This window comes from Geotrypetes seraphini, chromosome 4 (assembly GCF_902459505.1).
Source record: "Geotrypetes seraphini chromosome 4, aGeoSer1.1, whole genome shotgun sequence".
Taxonomy (NCBI): Eukaryota; Metazoa; Chordata; class Amphibia; order Gymnophiona; family Dermophiidae; genus Geotrypetes; species Geotrypetes seraphini.
The window spans coordinates 57,325,389-57,343,061 of NC_047087.1; the positions used below are offsets into that span (position 1 = coordinate 57,325,389).

At 41.0% G+C, this 17,673-nt stretch overlaps 1 protein-coding gene across 1 annotated transcript in view; it reads right to left on the reverse strand.

The window, feature by feature from the left end:
• The window catches only part of TOX3 (TOX high mobility group box family member 3), a 317,190-nt gene extending 299,767 nt beyond the window's left edge, over positions 1 to 17,423 (reverse strand). The window contains exons 1-2 of the mRNA XM_033940241.1: positions 17,291 to 17,423; positions 15,724 to 15,842 (exon numbers count right to left, since the gene is read on the reverse strand). Of these exons, the coding sequence (XP_033796132.1) occupies positions 15,724 to 15,741 (18 nt within the window). The 5' untranslated portion in view covers positions 15,742 to 15,842; positions 17,291 to 17,423. The remainder of the gene's footprint in view (positions 1 to 15,723; positions 15,843 to 17,290) is intronic.
• Positions 17,424 to 17,673: the final 250 nt, after the last annotated feature.

Sequence of the window (17,673 nt, forward strand, 5' to 3'; positions counted from 1 at the left end):
CTAAAAGCTAATGTGCATGTTAGTCTAAGGATGCGCACACATAGATTTAGCGCGTGCTAAAAATGCATAGCGCACCTTATTAAAACAGGGGCTTAGTCCAGTGATTTTTCTACTTTTTTATTCAATCGGAAAAATATAGATTGAAAAAATGCAAAAATCACTGGACTAAGGGGTCCTTTTACTAAGGTACACTAACAGTTTTAGTGGGCGCTAAACACTAACACATCCATAGACTATAATGGATGCGTTAGTGTTTAGCACGCGCTAATATTTAGCGTGTGCTAAAACAGCTAGTGCACTTTAGTAAAAGGACCCCTAAGAGTATAGCCCTCAATGCAGACTGCCCCAACTTTGTTGATTGGGCTGAGAACTTTTCAGTGGCCCCTTGTATTTAAAATGTTATTGTGTCACTGAAACAAAATGCAACCCTGGTCTCACTCATGCAGTCTTCTGGGCACCAGCTAGCTGTTTGGGTCAGACACTTGAGACCAGGGCATACAAAAAGAAAGTCTTAGTTTGATCTAGCTGCAAGCTGAAGCCAGGCTAAATCCTGGTAGGCTGAAGGATACTTCCCCAGGGTTTAATCACTCCACATAGTCCTTTACTTAATTGAACAAAATGAAGCTGAGACTGATGAAAATTGATGCTTAAAGTTTACTGCTACTACTTATTTTTTCTATAGTGTTGTACATCAAAACAAAGACAGTCCCTGCTCAAAAGAGCTTACAATCTAGGCAAGACAGACAAACTTGACAAAAAGGTGCATCAGGTGGGGGAATTGCAGAGGGAATGATGAGACAAATGTTGGCGCTTAGCAGGTGAGTTGGAGTTTGGAATTGAAAGCAGCTTCAAAGAGTAAGTTTTGAGTCTGTATTTGAATATACTTCTCCCTCAGTATTCGCGGTTTCGATTATTCATGGTTTTTAGCTTGCTGGTTCCTCCTCCCCCCCTCCCCCCCAATTAAGTTAGCTTACATAGAGAAATTGTTGATTCCAAGCGTTTACAGAAAAAATTGCTGATTCCCAGCACTTTCTTCATCGTGTTTTGCCTCTCCTTCAGGAACAGGCCAGGTCTCCCACCATGTTATTCGCGGTGTCATCAATTCACAATGGTTTTTAATAGAAAACAGCAAATAGTTATTCATGGTTTTTCTGTATTTGCGGGTCTGTTAATCCCCTATCACAGCGAATACGGAGGGACAAGTGTACTGCCAGAAATGGATCTTGATGTACCAAGTCAGGCAGTTTGTTCCAAGCATACAGTACAGCAAAGTAGAAGGGATAGAATCTAAAGCAGGCCGTAGAGGAGAAGGGTGCAGATAAGAGAGACTTACCCGATGAGCAGAGTGCCCAGTGGGGAGTGGAAAGCTGCAGAGCAAATACATTTGTACTGTAGGTCTTTAAGAGGGGTTTGAACTGTATGCAGAAATGGTTGGGGAACCAATGAAGAGAACTTGAGGACAGGGGTAATGTGGGCATAGCGACATTGGCAGTATATGAGGCATACAGCAGAGTTATAAACAGATTGAAGAGGAGAAAGATGGTTTAACGGAAGGTAAGCGAGAAGCAGGTTCTAGTAGTCTAGGCAAGAGGTGATAAGGGTCTTAGTAGTGCGCTCAGAAACGAAGGGCCTGAATTTAATGATGTTGTAGCGAAAGAAATGACAGGTTTTGGCAATTTGTTGGAAATGTGAAGAGAAGATGAGTCAAAGATTACCCCAAGGTTGCGAGCCGATGAGGGTGTTGTTCACAGAAATAGAGAACAGGGGCAGAGGAGAGACGGGTTTAGGTGGAAAGATAAGGAGCTCAGTATTGGCCAACTATTTGCAAAAGTTTGTGAATTCCAAATCTTGAGCACAGTTCAGGTACACATTGCTTCAATATTCCCTCATCATGTTCCCCAATCTCTGCATGCAATTCCTTATCTACTCATAGTGAGCTGCTCTGGGTCCCGCCCTTTTCCCTCAGTCCAGGACCACACTATCTTCCTGCCAAGCTGAAACACCCATAAAGGCTCCGCTGTAAGCAGAATCTCGCACACTCTCATTTACCTACAGAGATGGGTTTCCACACAGTCTTCTTTCTGTCCTCTCCTGATGACAATCCCTCAGATATAGAGTCCATATTCTTTACTCTTAGTGAGCCACTCTGGGTCCCACCCTCATTCTTCAGCCCAGGATCATGCTGAAACTCTCCACTGTTTGCTCTGCTAGCAAACCCACTCAGGCTCTCACCTCACAAGATGCCAATACAGTCCGTTCTCGTTATTTGTGCTGGTATGATTCCCAAAAACAAAATGATGAGTCTATGGGAAAATAGAGGTTAGGTTCCAGCAGCACACACTGTGCCTCAAAACTACGGAAAGTGAACAATGGATCTTATTGGAACAGCATTTGGAGTACCTGTAGATGCTTGTAAGTCACTCTCTGGATGCTTGAGGCCTTATCTGGAAACAAACACTAGACCGCGAAGTGAAAATGAAAACAAAGAAAGTTGTTTTTTTAAGAATAGGTTTGTGAATATGCGAACACTGACTCAAATGGGGAATATGCAGAAGGAGCATTTAGCACGCTGGCCTGTGCTAAAAACCGCTTTCATGGTTTTGTAAAAGGGGGTGGGGGAGGAATATTAGAAAAGGATTATTATTTGCACATTACTTGTTTGTGTACACTATACAATTAGGCCCTGATTCTATAAACGACGCATTCAGCGTGCTGGCCTGCACTAAAAAACACTTTCGTAGTTTTGTAAAAATGGGGGGATTATAATCAATTTATTTCTTTTACTCTGACAATCTGATAAAAGCAAAGTAATCTGACAAAATCACTGAACTGTCTGGCAGTATGGATATAATAAACAGCTATCATGAAACAAGAATGACATCAATGTCCTTTGTGCGTTTCAAAGAAAATTGTTATGAAGTTTTCCATCCCCAGTCAGTTATTTCTTCTCCAGTGCAAGTGTGAGCAGATCAGATTGCCTTTAAATGGGTCATGGATTTTAAGAATGAAAGGACAACTCTCCTATGCATTTGAACTCTGGTTGTAGGCATTTATACTGCTACTGTATAAGAAATAATTATTTGAACAGAAATGAATTTGGATTTTGCATAATGTTGCCTGTACTGCGCACATTTTGAAATTGCTAATATTCTTTTTTCTTTATCAGAATTTTTGCTACAACTACTGTTATATAAATTCAAAGTAGTATTTTGTTTTTATTAAAAAAATTGTACCCTGCTTAAACCTGTGGTTCACCTCATACTTACGTAATTAAATGCCAATGCAACAATAAATAAATTACATACAGCTAAAAACTCTTCTAAATCAAAATCATAAAAACAAAATAAGATTTCAGGAAAACGTCTCCATAAATAAAGTTGTCTTCAGCACACTCTTAAATTTCTGAATATCAGAAAGCATTCTAACAGGTCCACCCAAATTATTCCCTAAGAGGACTCCTGCCACTGATATTATTGAGGCTCTTATTTTTGTATGACAAACACTAACAAGCTCTTCACTAACCAACCATAGCGTCCCTTCTGATCTCAAGGGTCTGCATGGTGGATACACTTTGAGCACTTGAGTCAGACACCAAGGTAGCCCATAATCCAGTTTTTAAATTATAGCTGTCTGTACGGTAGCATAGAATGCTGCTACTATTTGGGTGTTTACCAGGTACTTGTGACTTGTATTGGCTTCCGCGAAGACAGGATACTGGACTAGTATTTGAGTGGTTCCTGGCCATCGCAGTGTTTTTCTTTGAATCGCGATTGTACTTTCCATATTGCATTAGGCGGCAGGCACCTCTGCGTGCTTTTCCTGTAAATTTACTCAGTTTGGCTTGTTTTTTTGTCATTTGGCACCATCTACTGGGGTACTTTTACACCCCTGAGGAAGGCCCCTTTGGCCGAAACATGGACCGTGTTGGAGTCCAGTATATGCTCTTTTACAAAGGACTTTACATGCTTGCCATAAATTTGTTTTATTTGTATGTACTCTATACTCGTGCGAATTTTAACTGAAATTCTATTGACCAGTGTCCCTTCCCCACTTCCTTGTTCTTGTTACTGGGCTAGATGGACCATTGGTCTGACCCAGTAAGGCTATTCTTATGTTCTTATGTACTACTATATGAAAAATCATAGTTTGATAGCATTAGTTTTAACCTGCTAAGCACTTACATTTGGAAGAAAGCAGACTTGACCACTGCTAACACGCAACTTTCATGCTCAAAGTAGAGTACAATGCTGTTTGCATTAAACTGGTTATGCAATATATTTGCAGCTAAATACATTGAACAATGTTTCAAGCTAGTTCACTTCGTAGATATGATATAGTTTGGGAACTGATTTCCAAATTCTTCAAAGCAGAACATTAAAAGAGTAAATAATGTGCATTTTTGCCCATTTGCTATACATACTCCTGTGCTCAATTAAATCTCTGTATGGACCTACCAACTCTCTTAATCAGAGGATATCAGTAAATACAACATCCCATAAGAACAAAAGAGTTGTCCTACTGGGTCAGACTAACGATCCATTTACATTGGCCAGTCCAGAGCACAAGTGTCCCAAAAAGTGGCAAGATTCCATGCTACTTAATCTCAAGGAAAAGAAGTGGCTTTCCCCAGGTCAACAAAAATGCTTGCCATTTAATCTCACTGTTTAGTCCTTGTGGAAACAGCATGTTAAGCTTGAATATCCACTGTTGTTCTCTATTCCACAATACCTCTGCAATGTTACTACCTTGTTTTAAAAATGGAGCTTCTAATACTGAAAATCGTAACGCTGTTATTAAGTGTTATTCTGTGATCCAATGCTGGACTAAAGGAGCTTCCAAAACCTGAGTTTTAATTCTATTCACATGTTCACCTATGCAAGACTTAGGGCTCCTAGCCGCTACCGCCTCCTTTTAAGCAGGCGGTAGTTTTTCAGCTAGCATGCACTATAGTGTGCGCTAATTGTGTGCGTGTGCTAAAAACCTTAGCGCACTTTCATAAAAAGAGCCCTTAATGTTTCTAATAGTGTGTCCTATGTATATTTTGGGACACGGGCATTGAATAACATATGCAACCCCACGCGTGTTACAGTCTGAAGCCTTTTTTCCATGCTTATTCAAAACCCACTTCGATATCTGTAGCTCTTGTAAAGGAGAACTATATTGGCACATATTATGGTGACCACAATAATAATAATAACAGTTTATATACCTCAGGACCGTGAAGTTCTATGCGGTTTACAATGATTAGAAATGTTACAGGTTGAGTGAATAAGCAAAGTTACAGATTGAATGAATAAACAAAGTACAGATTTAGCGACAGGTGGTTCTTGCGCTCGGTTGTTAAGGACTAAGATTGAATAGGTTGGTTTCCTAAGTATTTCAGGAATAGATGTGTTTTCAGGCGTTTCCTGAATTCTCCATAGATAGTAGGTATAAGCAATTGTTCAAGGTTTTTACCCCATAATGCTGCTTGATGTGTGAGAAGATGTTGATGATGACTTTTAAATTTACAACCTTTAACCGGTGGAGAAACGAAGTTCAGGTGTGAGCTTCGCTTGTGTCTGTTGGTTGAGAAAGAGAAAAGGTCTGTTATGTATTTAGGGGCTAAGCCATAGAGTACCTTGAAGCAAAAACAACCAAACTTGAATTTCACACGTTCCTCCATCGGTAGCCAGTGTAAAAGTCGATAGGAAGGTGTCACATGATCAAACTTCTTCAGTCCACAAAGTAGTCTAACCGCTGTATTTTGAACTAGTTGCAATCACTGCATGTACTTCTGGGGGAGTGCCAAGTAGGCGATGTTACAATAATCGAGTTGACTCAGAATAAGGGATTGTACTAGAATTCGAAATGATGAGGCATCAAAGTAAGCTCAGATGGACCGAAGTTTCCAGAGGGTATGAAAGATTTTTCTGATCAAGGAGTTTACCTGGTCTTTCATGGTCAGGTTTTGGTCCAGTGTTACACCCAATATCTTCATAGTGGGTTGAATTGGATAACTAAGGTTGTTGATGCACATTGGTGCTTTAGTGTTGAGTGGGTATGGCACTGCTATGAAAAATTTTGTTTTCTCTGAGTTTAGTTTTAGTCTGAATTCGGTCATCCATTGCTCCATCCGATTTAAAACTTCTGTTGCTTTGGGGGTGACTTCTGAGACAGAGTTGGTGAATGGGATGATTATCGTGAAGTCGTCAGCGTAGCTAAATAGTTTTATCCCCAGCTGGGATAGTTGTGCACCTAATGAGGACATATAAACATTGAAGAGCAAAGGGGATAGCGGTGATCCTTGTGGCATGCCAGATGGATTGCTCCATGTATCTGAGAGATCGTGATTAAAACGGACTTGGTATGTGCGTGATATAAGGAAACCTCAAAACCAGTTTAGTACTTCTCCTCTGATTCCGATTGTGTCTAGGCATTATAACAGTTTTCCATGGTCCACCAAGTCAAAGGCGGAACTCATGTCAAATTGCGAGGAGCATGTTCACCTTTCTAGGTCTCTAAAAATTGAGATGTAGAATTAAACTGCACTTTCATTAATCTCTGTCATAGGTTCAAACCTTTAGAGAAAGCAAATCAGGGAAAATTGTGAAGCACTGCATGATATTGTAACACTGTCCAATGTGACTTGATAATGTGCCTTATTTTAAATGCACGATGAGAATAAGGTAAAACATATAACAGTGCTGAGTCTTTAGATTTTACTGCCAATTCCAGTAATCCTGAACAAAGCGCAAAGTGATGCATGTGGGAAAGAGGAACCCGAACTATAGTACGTGATGCAGAGTTCCATGTTAGGAGTCACTGCCCAATAATTAAACTCTGGAATTTGTTGCCAGAGAATGTGGTGAAATCAGTTAGCTTAGCAGGATTTAAAAAAGGTCTGGATAATTTCCTAAAAGAAGACCATAGGTCATTATTGAGATGGCTTGGGGAAGTCCACTGCATATGAGCAGCATAGAATCTGTTTTCTTACTTGGGATCTAGTTGGGTACTTGGAACTTTTGTTGGCCACTGTTGAAAATAGGATGCTGGGTTTGATGGACCTTTGGTCCATCTCAGTATGGCAGTTCTTATGTTCTTATGCCATGGTTTCATTCTGAACTATTCTACTTTATAAAACTGCAATTTATAGAAACACATTGCCACCGTCTAGGCTTCTTTTTGAAAAAACTGGATTCTATTTCTTTTAAAGTGTAATACTGACCTTTGCTTCAAAAACAATTTTCTGAGATGGCATGTTTATCAAATATTTTTCTTCCTTCATGAAAAAACCCATTTATTTTCAGTGAACTCCTCGAGATAAGTATTAAAGTCAGCAACAAGGTGCAATGGAGATTATAATTACACGCCAGAAACATGGACCATGCAGATTTTGTTTTGCCGCGGTGAAAATTTTTTGTTTTCTGTGATAAATTAAGTCACAAGATAAATTAAGTCATCTCAGGTTAAATTAAGGGGAGAATTCAATAAAGGTGCAAATGCGTTAGTGTGTGTTAACCGTTGAAGACAACCATTATAGCATCTTTACTGGTTAGTGCTCACTTACATGCTTAGCACCCTTTGTTGAATTCCCCCATAATCATGTTGAGATAAATTAAGTCATATTGACAGAAATTAAGTCAAGCTGGGATAAATTTAAGGGGGAATTAATCAAAGGGTGCTAAGCGGTAGTTGCATGCTACTATAGCTAGGGGTCAAATTCCATATATGGAAATAATGACTCCTAGTGGTAGTAGTGTGAGATTACCACTAGGGTCACCATTTTGGAGATAGCACCAGTTGAGCAGTAGCAACGTGGGACTGTCTTTGTCCATTACCCACTGGACCATCAGGTAAGAGCTCTGAGGCCCTTGCTGAAGGAGTGCCTAGGGAAGGATCAGGGGTGAGGAACAGGGAGTCTGATGGGAGAGTTAAGATCTGGCATGAAAGAATCGGGCTGTGGTCTTTAGGCCTGCGGACCTCGGTACATAGAATTATGCTTTTTGTGTGGTAGCTTGTAAGCTGTGTTACTCTTTTACCACAGGATTCAACAACCTGTGAAAATGAGATACCACAGACTGTTAAATCGCATGGTAAATCAAGGTGCAGTAAAAGCTCACTCAGGACTCTCAAACTCCTAGGAGTTTCTTCTGTTACATTTTTCCCAAGAATACCTTTCGGAGCTGCAGTGAACTCAAATATGGCCACAGATGAAGTTCTTTTTGAATGCTTGGCCCTCCTTGCCCAGTACCATCCATTATATCCTCTCCTTCTTTGCCAAGATCAGTGCTCCCTACTTTTTTCTTGCACCCCAGAAATTCTTAATTTTTTTTTTTTCTCCTTGAGATCAGGGATATCCTGATATAGTCAATCGGGGCAAAGGGCCCAAGCAGCTCCAATAACTGAGTTGTCTCCTTGCATTGTGGTACAATGAACAGGGAACCAAAGACAGATTACAGAAAGCCTAGAGTTATATATTATCAGTTCCAGTTTCCCTCCAAAAGGAATCTCTTCCTATTATTTCCTCACTGGTTCAAAAAGTTCTCCATTGCTCTGGAATATGTGAGGGTACAAACAGGTCACAGTCGAATACTTCAGTAGAACCATTAAAAGTCTCTACCATCTACTTAAAGCAGAACCTTAGAGATTTCTACATTAGTTTGATACTATTACTACTGTTGTGATCACTTTTTCATTCTGCAAATGTTTTGTTGAATACAGCAGGCATGGGAAAAATGCTGCCTATTCTTGAGGCAACCGAATAGGTCTGGTTTACAGAATACCCTATATATTCAAATTAAGTCAAGTTTTTGATCGTTTATACTTGTGATCAAATATTTGCAAATAAGCTGATGTCGATTGTGAATAGCCTGACAATCAAGCCTGCTTATAACTCTCAAGGACTAGAGGAAGAATCTCTGGACCTGTGATTGCTGCATATCATGTGGGTAATGATTTATTTTTGGTTATGTGTCCTGACTCTGATTAAACACATCTTATTTTAAAAGTAAATCCTCAAAGCTGATTTCTCAAGTAAAACTATCAGGCAAAATTTAACAACTTTATAAGCCAAATACAAGAATGCATTTTACTATTGTGTCAAATTTAATTCAGTTTTACTTGGACAACATCAAACCTACAGCAGTTTAGAAAGATGTTTTGTCAGATGAAATACAGAGTCTGAGATTGAATGAATGAGGAAGAGTAAAGATTGATGATAGTAAAGTGCTGGTCACTGATGTATTTTATTGTCTGTTTTGTAGGTATGTTTGTCGTTGATTCGACTTATAACATAAGAATTGCCGCTGCTGGGTCAGACCAGTGGTCCATCGTGCCCAGCAGTCTGCCCTTAGGTTCCAGTAGGAACTTATTCACCTGAAAGGTGCTTTCCCCTATAACAGCCTCCGGAAACATAGAAACATAGAAAGATGATGGCAGAAAAGGGCTACAGCCCATCAAGTCTGCCCACTCTACTAACCCACCCCATTAAGTCTGAGTACTAATGACCTAGTTTCTTAACTCGACCCTCGTAAGGATCCTACTAGGGCATCCCATTTATTCTTAAAGTCAAGCACGCTGGTGGCCTTGATCACCTGCTCTGGAAGCTTGTTCCAGTGATCTACAACCCTTTCTGTGAAGAAATACTTCCTTACGTCACTATCGAATTTCCCTCCTCTGAGTTTGAGCGGATGCCCCCTTGTGACCGAGGGTCCCTTGAGAAAGAAGATGTCCTCTTCCACCTCGACACGTCCCGTGATGTATTTAAATGTCTCAATCATGTCCCCCCTCTCCCTGCGTTCCTCTAGAGTGTAGAGCTGCAATTTGTTTAGTCTTTCTTCGTACGAGAGACCCTTGAGCCCCGAGATCATCCTAGTGGCCATCCGCTGAACCCACTCAACTCTCACGTCTTTACAGTAATGTGGCCTCCAGAATTGCACACAGTACTCCAGATGAGGTCTCACCATGTTTCTGTACAATGGCATTATGACTTCAGATTTGCGGCTAACGAAGCTTCTATTGATACATCCCATAAGTTGCCTTGCTTTGGATGAGGCCTTCTCTACTTGTTTGGCGGCCTTCATGTCTGCACTGATGATTACTCCCAAGTCTCTTTCTTCTGAAGTCCTAGTTAGTGTTTCTCCATTTAAGGTGTAAGGTTTGCATGGATTTCTGCTACCGAGATGCATAACCTTACATTTCTTAGCGTTGAAGCCTAGCTGCCATGTTGAGGACCAGTTTTCCAACGTAAGCAGATCCTGCGTCATACTATCCTGCAGATTGCTTTCACTTACTATATTACATAGTTTGGCTTAATCAGCGAATAGAGTTACTTTACCCTGAAGCCCTTGGGTCAAGTCCCTTATGAATATGTTAAAAAGGAGTGGACCCAGGACCGAGCCCTGTGGCACTCCGCTGGTCACCTCCGATGTCTCAGAGAGGGTGCCGTTGACCACCACCCTCTGACGTCTTCCACTCAGCCAATCATTGACCCATGCAATTAGTGTCTCACCTAACCCCATCGATTTCATCTTGTTTAATAGCCTACGGTGTGGGACGCTGACGAAAGCAATCATTGACCCATGCAATTAGTGTCTCACCTAACCCCATCGATTTCATCTTGTTTAATAGTCTACGGTGTGGGACGCTGTCGAAAGCCTTACTGAAATCCAAGTACACTATGTCCAGAGACTCTCCCGAGTCTAGCTTTCCTGTTACCCAATCAAAGAAGCTGATAAGATTGGATTGGCATGACCTACCCCTAGTGAATCCATGTTGACTAGGATCCCATAGATTCCCCTCATCCAAAATCGTGTCTAATTTACATTTAAGTAGTGTTTCCATGAGTTTACACACTACTGATGCGAGACTCACTGGTCTGTAATTCGCAGCCTCCGCTCTGCAGCCCTTTTTGTGCAGAGGAACGACGTTAGCTGTTTTCCAGTCCAGGGGGACTCTCCCCATACTTAGGGAGAGATTGAAGAGCATGGCTAACTGTTCCGCCAGGACATCGCACAGCTCTCTGAGCACTCGTGGGTGCAATTTGTCTGGTCCCATGGCTTTGCTCACCTTGAGTCTTGACAATTCGCTGTAAACATCAGCTGGTGAGAACCCAAAATTCTGAAATGGGTCTTCCTTGCTTGGCTTTGCTTCCAGCTGTGGAAATACAGTACTTTTGCATGTTTCAGAGTCATTTTATATTGTTTTCAAGCAAAGCAAATTTTCACCCTAATTCTAGAAAACTAGTGTGCAAATTTGTCCAAGCAAGTAACAGATTAAGGCCTTTTTTACAAAGCTGTGGTAGCGATTCCCAGCACGGCTTTGCTGCTATTTGCCACATGGGACTCACTACCACAGTTTTGTAAAAGAGGCCCTTAATTTAATAATGAGCAAATAATTGGTATTAATAAACAATAATGGGTTATAATTGTCCAAATTAGCACCATTTAGCATAATTGGCCAAATTAGCACCATAACATGCATAATTACCTTTAGTCAGTTTTCTATAAGTTGAGGGCTCAAATTCTAGAGTGTGCAATGTCAAGGGGGCAAGGACCTGTGAGGCAGTGGCATAGTAAGAGGGGGGAGCGGGAGGTGGATTTCCCCCAGGCACCATCCTGGTGGGGGCACCAGCACCTCTCTGTCCCCTGCTCCTTCCCACGCCTCCCCCGCCACACATGCATTTACTTCCCTCCCCCCCCCCCCATTGTATCTCTAGCTCTTTGATGGTGCTAGCAGCAGCTCAAACCTGCTGCTCACGCTGGCCTTGGTACTCCCCTCTGATATTGCTTCCGGGTCCCTGTGACTAGGAAGTGACATCAGAGGGAGAGCCGGCATGGGCAGCAAGTTGAGAAGCTACTTGATCCAGGGAAACTAAACAGGTATGGGAGAAGGGAAGGGAAATGGGGGGGGGGGGCGGTGGCAGATAAGGAGCAGTGGGTATCACTGCCCCAGGCACCTCCCACCCTCATTACGCAAGTGCTGTGAGGTGCTTGAATGGATCGAAGGCATGCCAGGCAGATATGTTTGCGGGTTATAGAATTCTAAAATTTGCATGCCTGTCTCCAGTTAGGTGCGAGCATCTCTTCCAGCTGCTGAGCTAGTGTAAGTGCTCGTGCCTAAAGTGAGGTTCATAAATGCGGACAAAATGGCCGTTATAGAATTTATATCATCCCAGCAACTAATTGTAGGCCATCTACAGTCCACTGCACTGACCACTAGGCTACTTTTCAGACCTATAACTTTAGCAAATCTAAACAGAGTTTCCCCCTCTGTGTCAAGAGACCTTGCACTGTTATGTCAGCCTATAAGACTGCTCTCGTCTGTTTAGATATTCAATATTATTTTAATAGATAGTTGATTATACACAGATTTTATAAAATGCTTGTTTATGCGGGTTATTAACCCAGGAAACCTACATGTAATTATTAGCATGTGTAAATGAATTTCCTGGAGAAACTGTTACTATATAGTCTATAGTCTGTTATTGAGAAAGACACGGGGGAAACCATTGCTTGCCCTGGATCGGTAGCATGGAATATTGTTACACCTCGGGTTTTGGCCAGGTACTAGTAACCTGGATTGGCCACCGTGAAAAAGGGCTACTGGGCTTGATGGACCATTGGTCTGACCCAGTGAGGCTATTCTTGTGTTCTTTTGATTACTCATGTGTGATAAGAGCTGAAATGTTGAAGGTATTACAGTCAGAGAATAAATATTAAGAAAGTCAAAACAATGCATTGAATTTTCAGTCTTATACATGTAAGAAAAGCTTTTCATTCATTTACACTCATATGTATGTATGTATGTATATGTACCTGCATGTGTGTCTGTGTGTACTGACAAACCACCACAAAAAAAGGTAACAACTGATAAATAGGGAGAAAAAGACCTCAGGAGTCCATGGTCACAGCTGAACTTATCACCGTGTTGTTCCACACTTAGACTCCTCTCTCACTCTTTGGTCTGAAAATCTCCTTCAATCAGGTTCTTGGATACTCAAATAATAAAACAGAGTTCCACGTTAATTACCTCAACCTATTCTAAACCAGTGATTCGAATAGCTATTTACACAAGTTATTCTAATCATCACCCAAAGCATCTTAAAGATTCTATACCAATAGGCCAATTTCTGAGAATTTGTCAGATTTGCATTACCTTAGAGCAGTTTAAATCCAAGGCAGATAAAAGAAAAAAATTTAGCAAGAGGATATCTCCCACAGTAGTTGAGCAAGTGTGTATGAGAACTCACTTTGTTAAAAGGGACGTATTGCTATCTAGTATTATTCATGATTTGACTAACAAGTTTATGTATTGAATTTTTTGACTATAGTGTGTGTCTAAGATAACTCATATTATCAATCAGCACACTGGCACATTCTTCAGTTGCACGAAGCATTCTGTGAGAGACTTTGGGCTCCTTTTACTAAGGTACGCTAGGGCTTTAACGCACGCAATAGCATGTACACGGGTACCACATTGAGTGATTTACAAATATTAAATATCAGTTCATTTGAACACTTATTTTGAGCACACGTGAGGTGTCCAGTCATGGTGTGCAGGTGAGTGGGTTTATACCCGCTTTCCAGTTGTGTCAAGCGCTGGAGAAATTTCTCCCTTCGCTGATTCTTCACATTGAGGACACCTCATTTCATAAATTAATTAATTATTTGTAGTTTTTGTGGAATATCTTTATGTGCGCAGGTTAGAGAATGATATGGGGACCGTTTACCATGGTAAACCATGGTCACTGCAGTAAATCCACAGTAATGGGGGCATTTGCAACTGGTTTACTGTGGGAATGGGGACAAGACCTTTCACCACCCTGCGGGAATGGGGACAAGACCTTTTACTGCCCCGTGGGAGCGGTGAAAAGTCTTGCTCCTGTGGTACATAAAATTGCACCCATGTCAGACTCGGCATCTCTTCCCCAGCTCCTCTTGCACCTATTTTACCTTCAGGAGCCAGCCATGCCATGATGAAGACAGAAGGAAACCAAAACCAAAGCCTGAGACCAATGTGTTTTGAAGAATAAAATTACCAGACAACAAAAAGTAGAAAAAAAATAATTTATTTTATATTTTGCGATTAGAATATTTCAGATTTGAAATATGTATCCTACTAGAGCTGATCTTAGATATAACTGGGGACAGCAAAGCCCGGGCTGTGCTTCTTTAGCTTCCAGCTGGCTTAGGGCTCACTCTCTCTCTGATCAGGGGGGCAGTTGCTCTAGTTGCACTCCCCTAACACTATTCCTGCCATGTGTGACTGAAGTATTCTGTTAGCTTAATTTTTCTATGTAGCATTCTGTAGTAATTTGATTTGTTCAGTTTTCACAATAGTGGAAGGGATATTTGTGTAAGGGAGGGGAGACAGGGGTTTTGTTGATCCTTGCTCTGTATTATTTGTGTTTATAAAATGACAATTGTACAGAATATTGTCTCTTTTTATACTTTAATAAAATAAGTTCAGTATAAAATTATAACTATTCGAGGCTTGTGCAGATGGGATCTGACAGTTTGCAGAGCGGAGACGAGGACCGAGCTCACGGGGACGGGGCGGAAATGGTGATAATTTTTTTCCCAGTGTCATTCTCTAGCACAGGTGAGTCCCCTGTAAGAACCTATTGACCAGTTCTGCTTTATTGTGGTATCTTTCTAAATATCTATACACGGGTACCAGGATTCGAGATCAAGTGGTATAATCAACTTCAGATCAAGATACAGAAAGCAGGAAAGGCCAGCATTACCATGTGGGCATTGTGGATTTTGTACTTTAAGTGATATTTATACTCTATGGAGTATATTTTTACTCTATGAATCATTAGCCAATAAAGCATTAATTGTTTTTAACAAGCACTTAATTGGGAACAACACATGGACTGCCCTACACCCTATTCTTTAAAATGTGTGCATAGATTTTATAGCATGCAAAGCATAAGGGGGTGTGGCCATGGGAGGGGCATGGGTGAGTCAGTGACGTTCCCAGAAATTAGGCGTGATGTTACAGAATACCTGCATTTGTGTGACCAGCCGCCATCAGTTGGGTGTGAGAATTTTACACTGGTTTTTGACAGGCTTATATGCTTGCACTCAAAGTTAGGCGTGAAATGTACTCTAAGCTAGTGTTCTATAAAGGTCACTCCAGACAGAGTGCCCTTTACAGAGTACTAGCTTACACCCCCTCCTCCTCCCCCTTTTAAGAAGCCATATTAGCCTTTTTTATCGCTGGCTACAGCAATATTAGCTCCGACGCTCATATGAATTCTATGAGCATTGGAGCTTTTACCGCTGCAGCTGGCAATAAAAAAGCCTAATGCAACTTCAGAAAAAAGGGGGGGGGGGGGTTAGTGCAGATCATAATGGCGCCTAATTTTTGGGTGCCATTTTCTTAATCTGGTCCAATATACCTTTTTTTTTTTTTATGATGCAGCTGGTGCTAAAAAGGTGCTCTGCTTGCTGAAAAAGGGAAAAATAAAAGATGGATGTTAATGAAAGCGTTTTATCTGACCATAGGCAGCACAAGATGTAGTAATTGTAATGTTTCTTCTTTTTGTGTCTAAGGGGAAAATGTTTAGTACATCTAGCCCTTAAACTGTTAAATGAGCAATATAATTGTTACAACATTGTGAAATGAGCTCTTGTTTACATGCTTTCTGTTTCTACTAAAACAGAAAGGTATTTGTTTTCAAATAAAAATGCAGGTGCAGAGCCTCTTTGCATAGAGATAACTTTGCTAACCTACTTGGCTAGCGCAGGACATGCCCTCTTTTCTGGCACAGCTTCAAGGTTTGGCATTTTTCTCCATACGAGGGAGGGAGGGTTTCAACAGCATTCCAGCCACCTGTTTACTGAGTTCATATTCTAAAGAAGATGCAATTAAAGACAAGGAAATGAAAATAAATGACCTTGTTCATTATTTCCAACAAAGAGACCCAGCAAAATTAATGCAGCAAAGCTTGACCTTCTGACCCAAAAGAAAGAATCATCTCATGCCTTTGAATAAGTCCCACAATAGTCCAGCACTGGGCATTGTTAGACAGCTTGGCCTCTTTTAATGGGTGCTAAAGGAAGTATCTTCAAAATATTAAATGTTTTACAAGTTAGATTGAGTCATTTGCATGAAAAAGCAGCTTCGGCAAAGAAAGCAGCTGTTAGATCTGCAAAGATGATCATTTTCCTTTGTAAATAGTTTGTGTGTGACCAGGGTAAGCTTTGTACACAGAGGGCCTAATTTACTTTTAGGGAAAAATGCATACACCACATTGGACATGCAGGGGGACAGTTTTTTCAAACTGTCTGCCTAAGTGCGAACACTTGCATTTTTTTTTTTTTTTTTTACAAAAGCAGCGGGTACTTTGTACTCGGAGCAATGTTCAAAAGGCAAGTGTGTGTGTGCACTTTCTCTATGAAAATTAGATATCTAATCTAATCTAATCTAATCCTTAGGTTTGTATACCGCATCATCTCCACATTCGTAGAGCTCGACGCGGTTTACAGTAGGAGAAATAGAACATAATAGGAATAGGAAGGAACTACAACAGAGGGTTAGAGGTAGAAGTGTGAAGAAAATTTAGAGGACTTGGGATGCCAAGATATAAGAGTTTCCTTGATTCCTAAATTGGAGGGAGACTTACATTTTTTGAGAAAAGCCAGGTTTTCAGATGTTTGCGGAAAACTTGGAGAGAGCTCAAGTTCCGAAGAGGGGAGGTAAGGTTGTTCCAGAGCTCAGTGATTTTGAAGTGGAGGGAGGTTATAGCTACACATTTTTATAGAAGATAATGTTATATAGAATTGTTGTGTGTATTGTGACCGGGCGCAGCCAAGCTTGGCTCAGCAAGTGGCCTTACCCAGTGCACAAAAAACCTCAGCCGAACGGTTATGCGAGGTTCTATTGGTAGCTTGGTATTAGAATAATAATTTTTTAAAAACCCAGGTCCAATGACAGAGATGCACTTTCCTGGTATAATTTATTGATCAAAATCAAAACAAACTTTCAAACAGGCTTCTTCAGGTTTGTACCACCTGGTATATCATTGCAGCATTCAAAACACATAAACAATTGTCTAAGCCCAACTATCTCAAAAGAGAAAAAAAAACTTGTCCCAACTGTAAAGTTTTCTTCAAACAAAAAAATATCAGCCTTCTCTTAATCTAGTACACAGTCCAAATTTTATCCCAGCTCTCTTTAACAGAAAAAGATTAGCTTATTTCCATTCCTTCTATAATGGGCAATTCTGTTTCTTCTATCTCCATATTATAAGCAAGGTCCTCATCAGCCATCTCAGTGTCTTGCCCAAACTCAGACTCACCATTCTCTGTAGCTTCTATCTCACCAACCTCTGCTTGAGCTGGTAGCTAGGAGGTAGACTGGAACTTCCTGATTCTCTGGGCTGGCAATCTGTGGCTTGCAACCAGCTGACTGGCCCTGGCTTGCTGGGTCGGGAGCAGGTGTGTACTCTGAGGCTGGCTCCCCAACTGGCTTAAACCAATTTGAGTCTGATTGGGAGTGGATTGTATTCCAGCCCTGCTTTTTCCTTTCCCTGGCCCTATGCCTGCTGGGAGATGTAGTCTTTTCTTCTGTTTTCCTATAATTGGCTTAGGTAAAGTTAAACCAGATCTGCCTGCTTTAGGCAGGGCTTTAGGAGGTTTCATTGCTGGAAGGCTTGGCTTGTAAGTATTCCTAGGGGCTGCT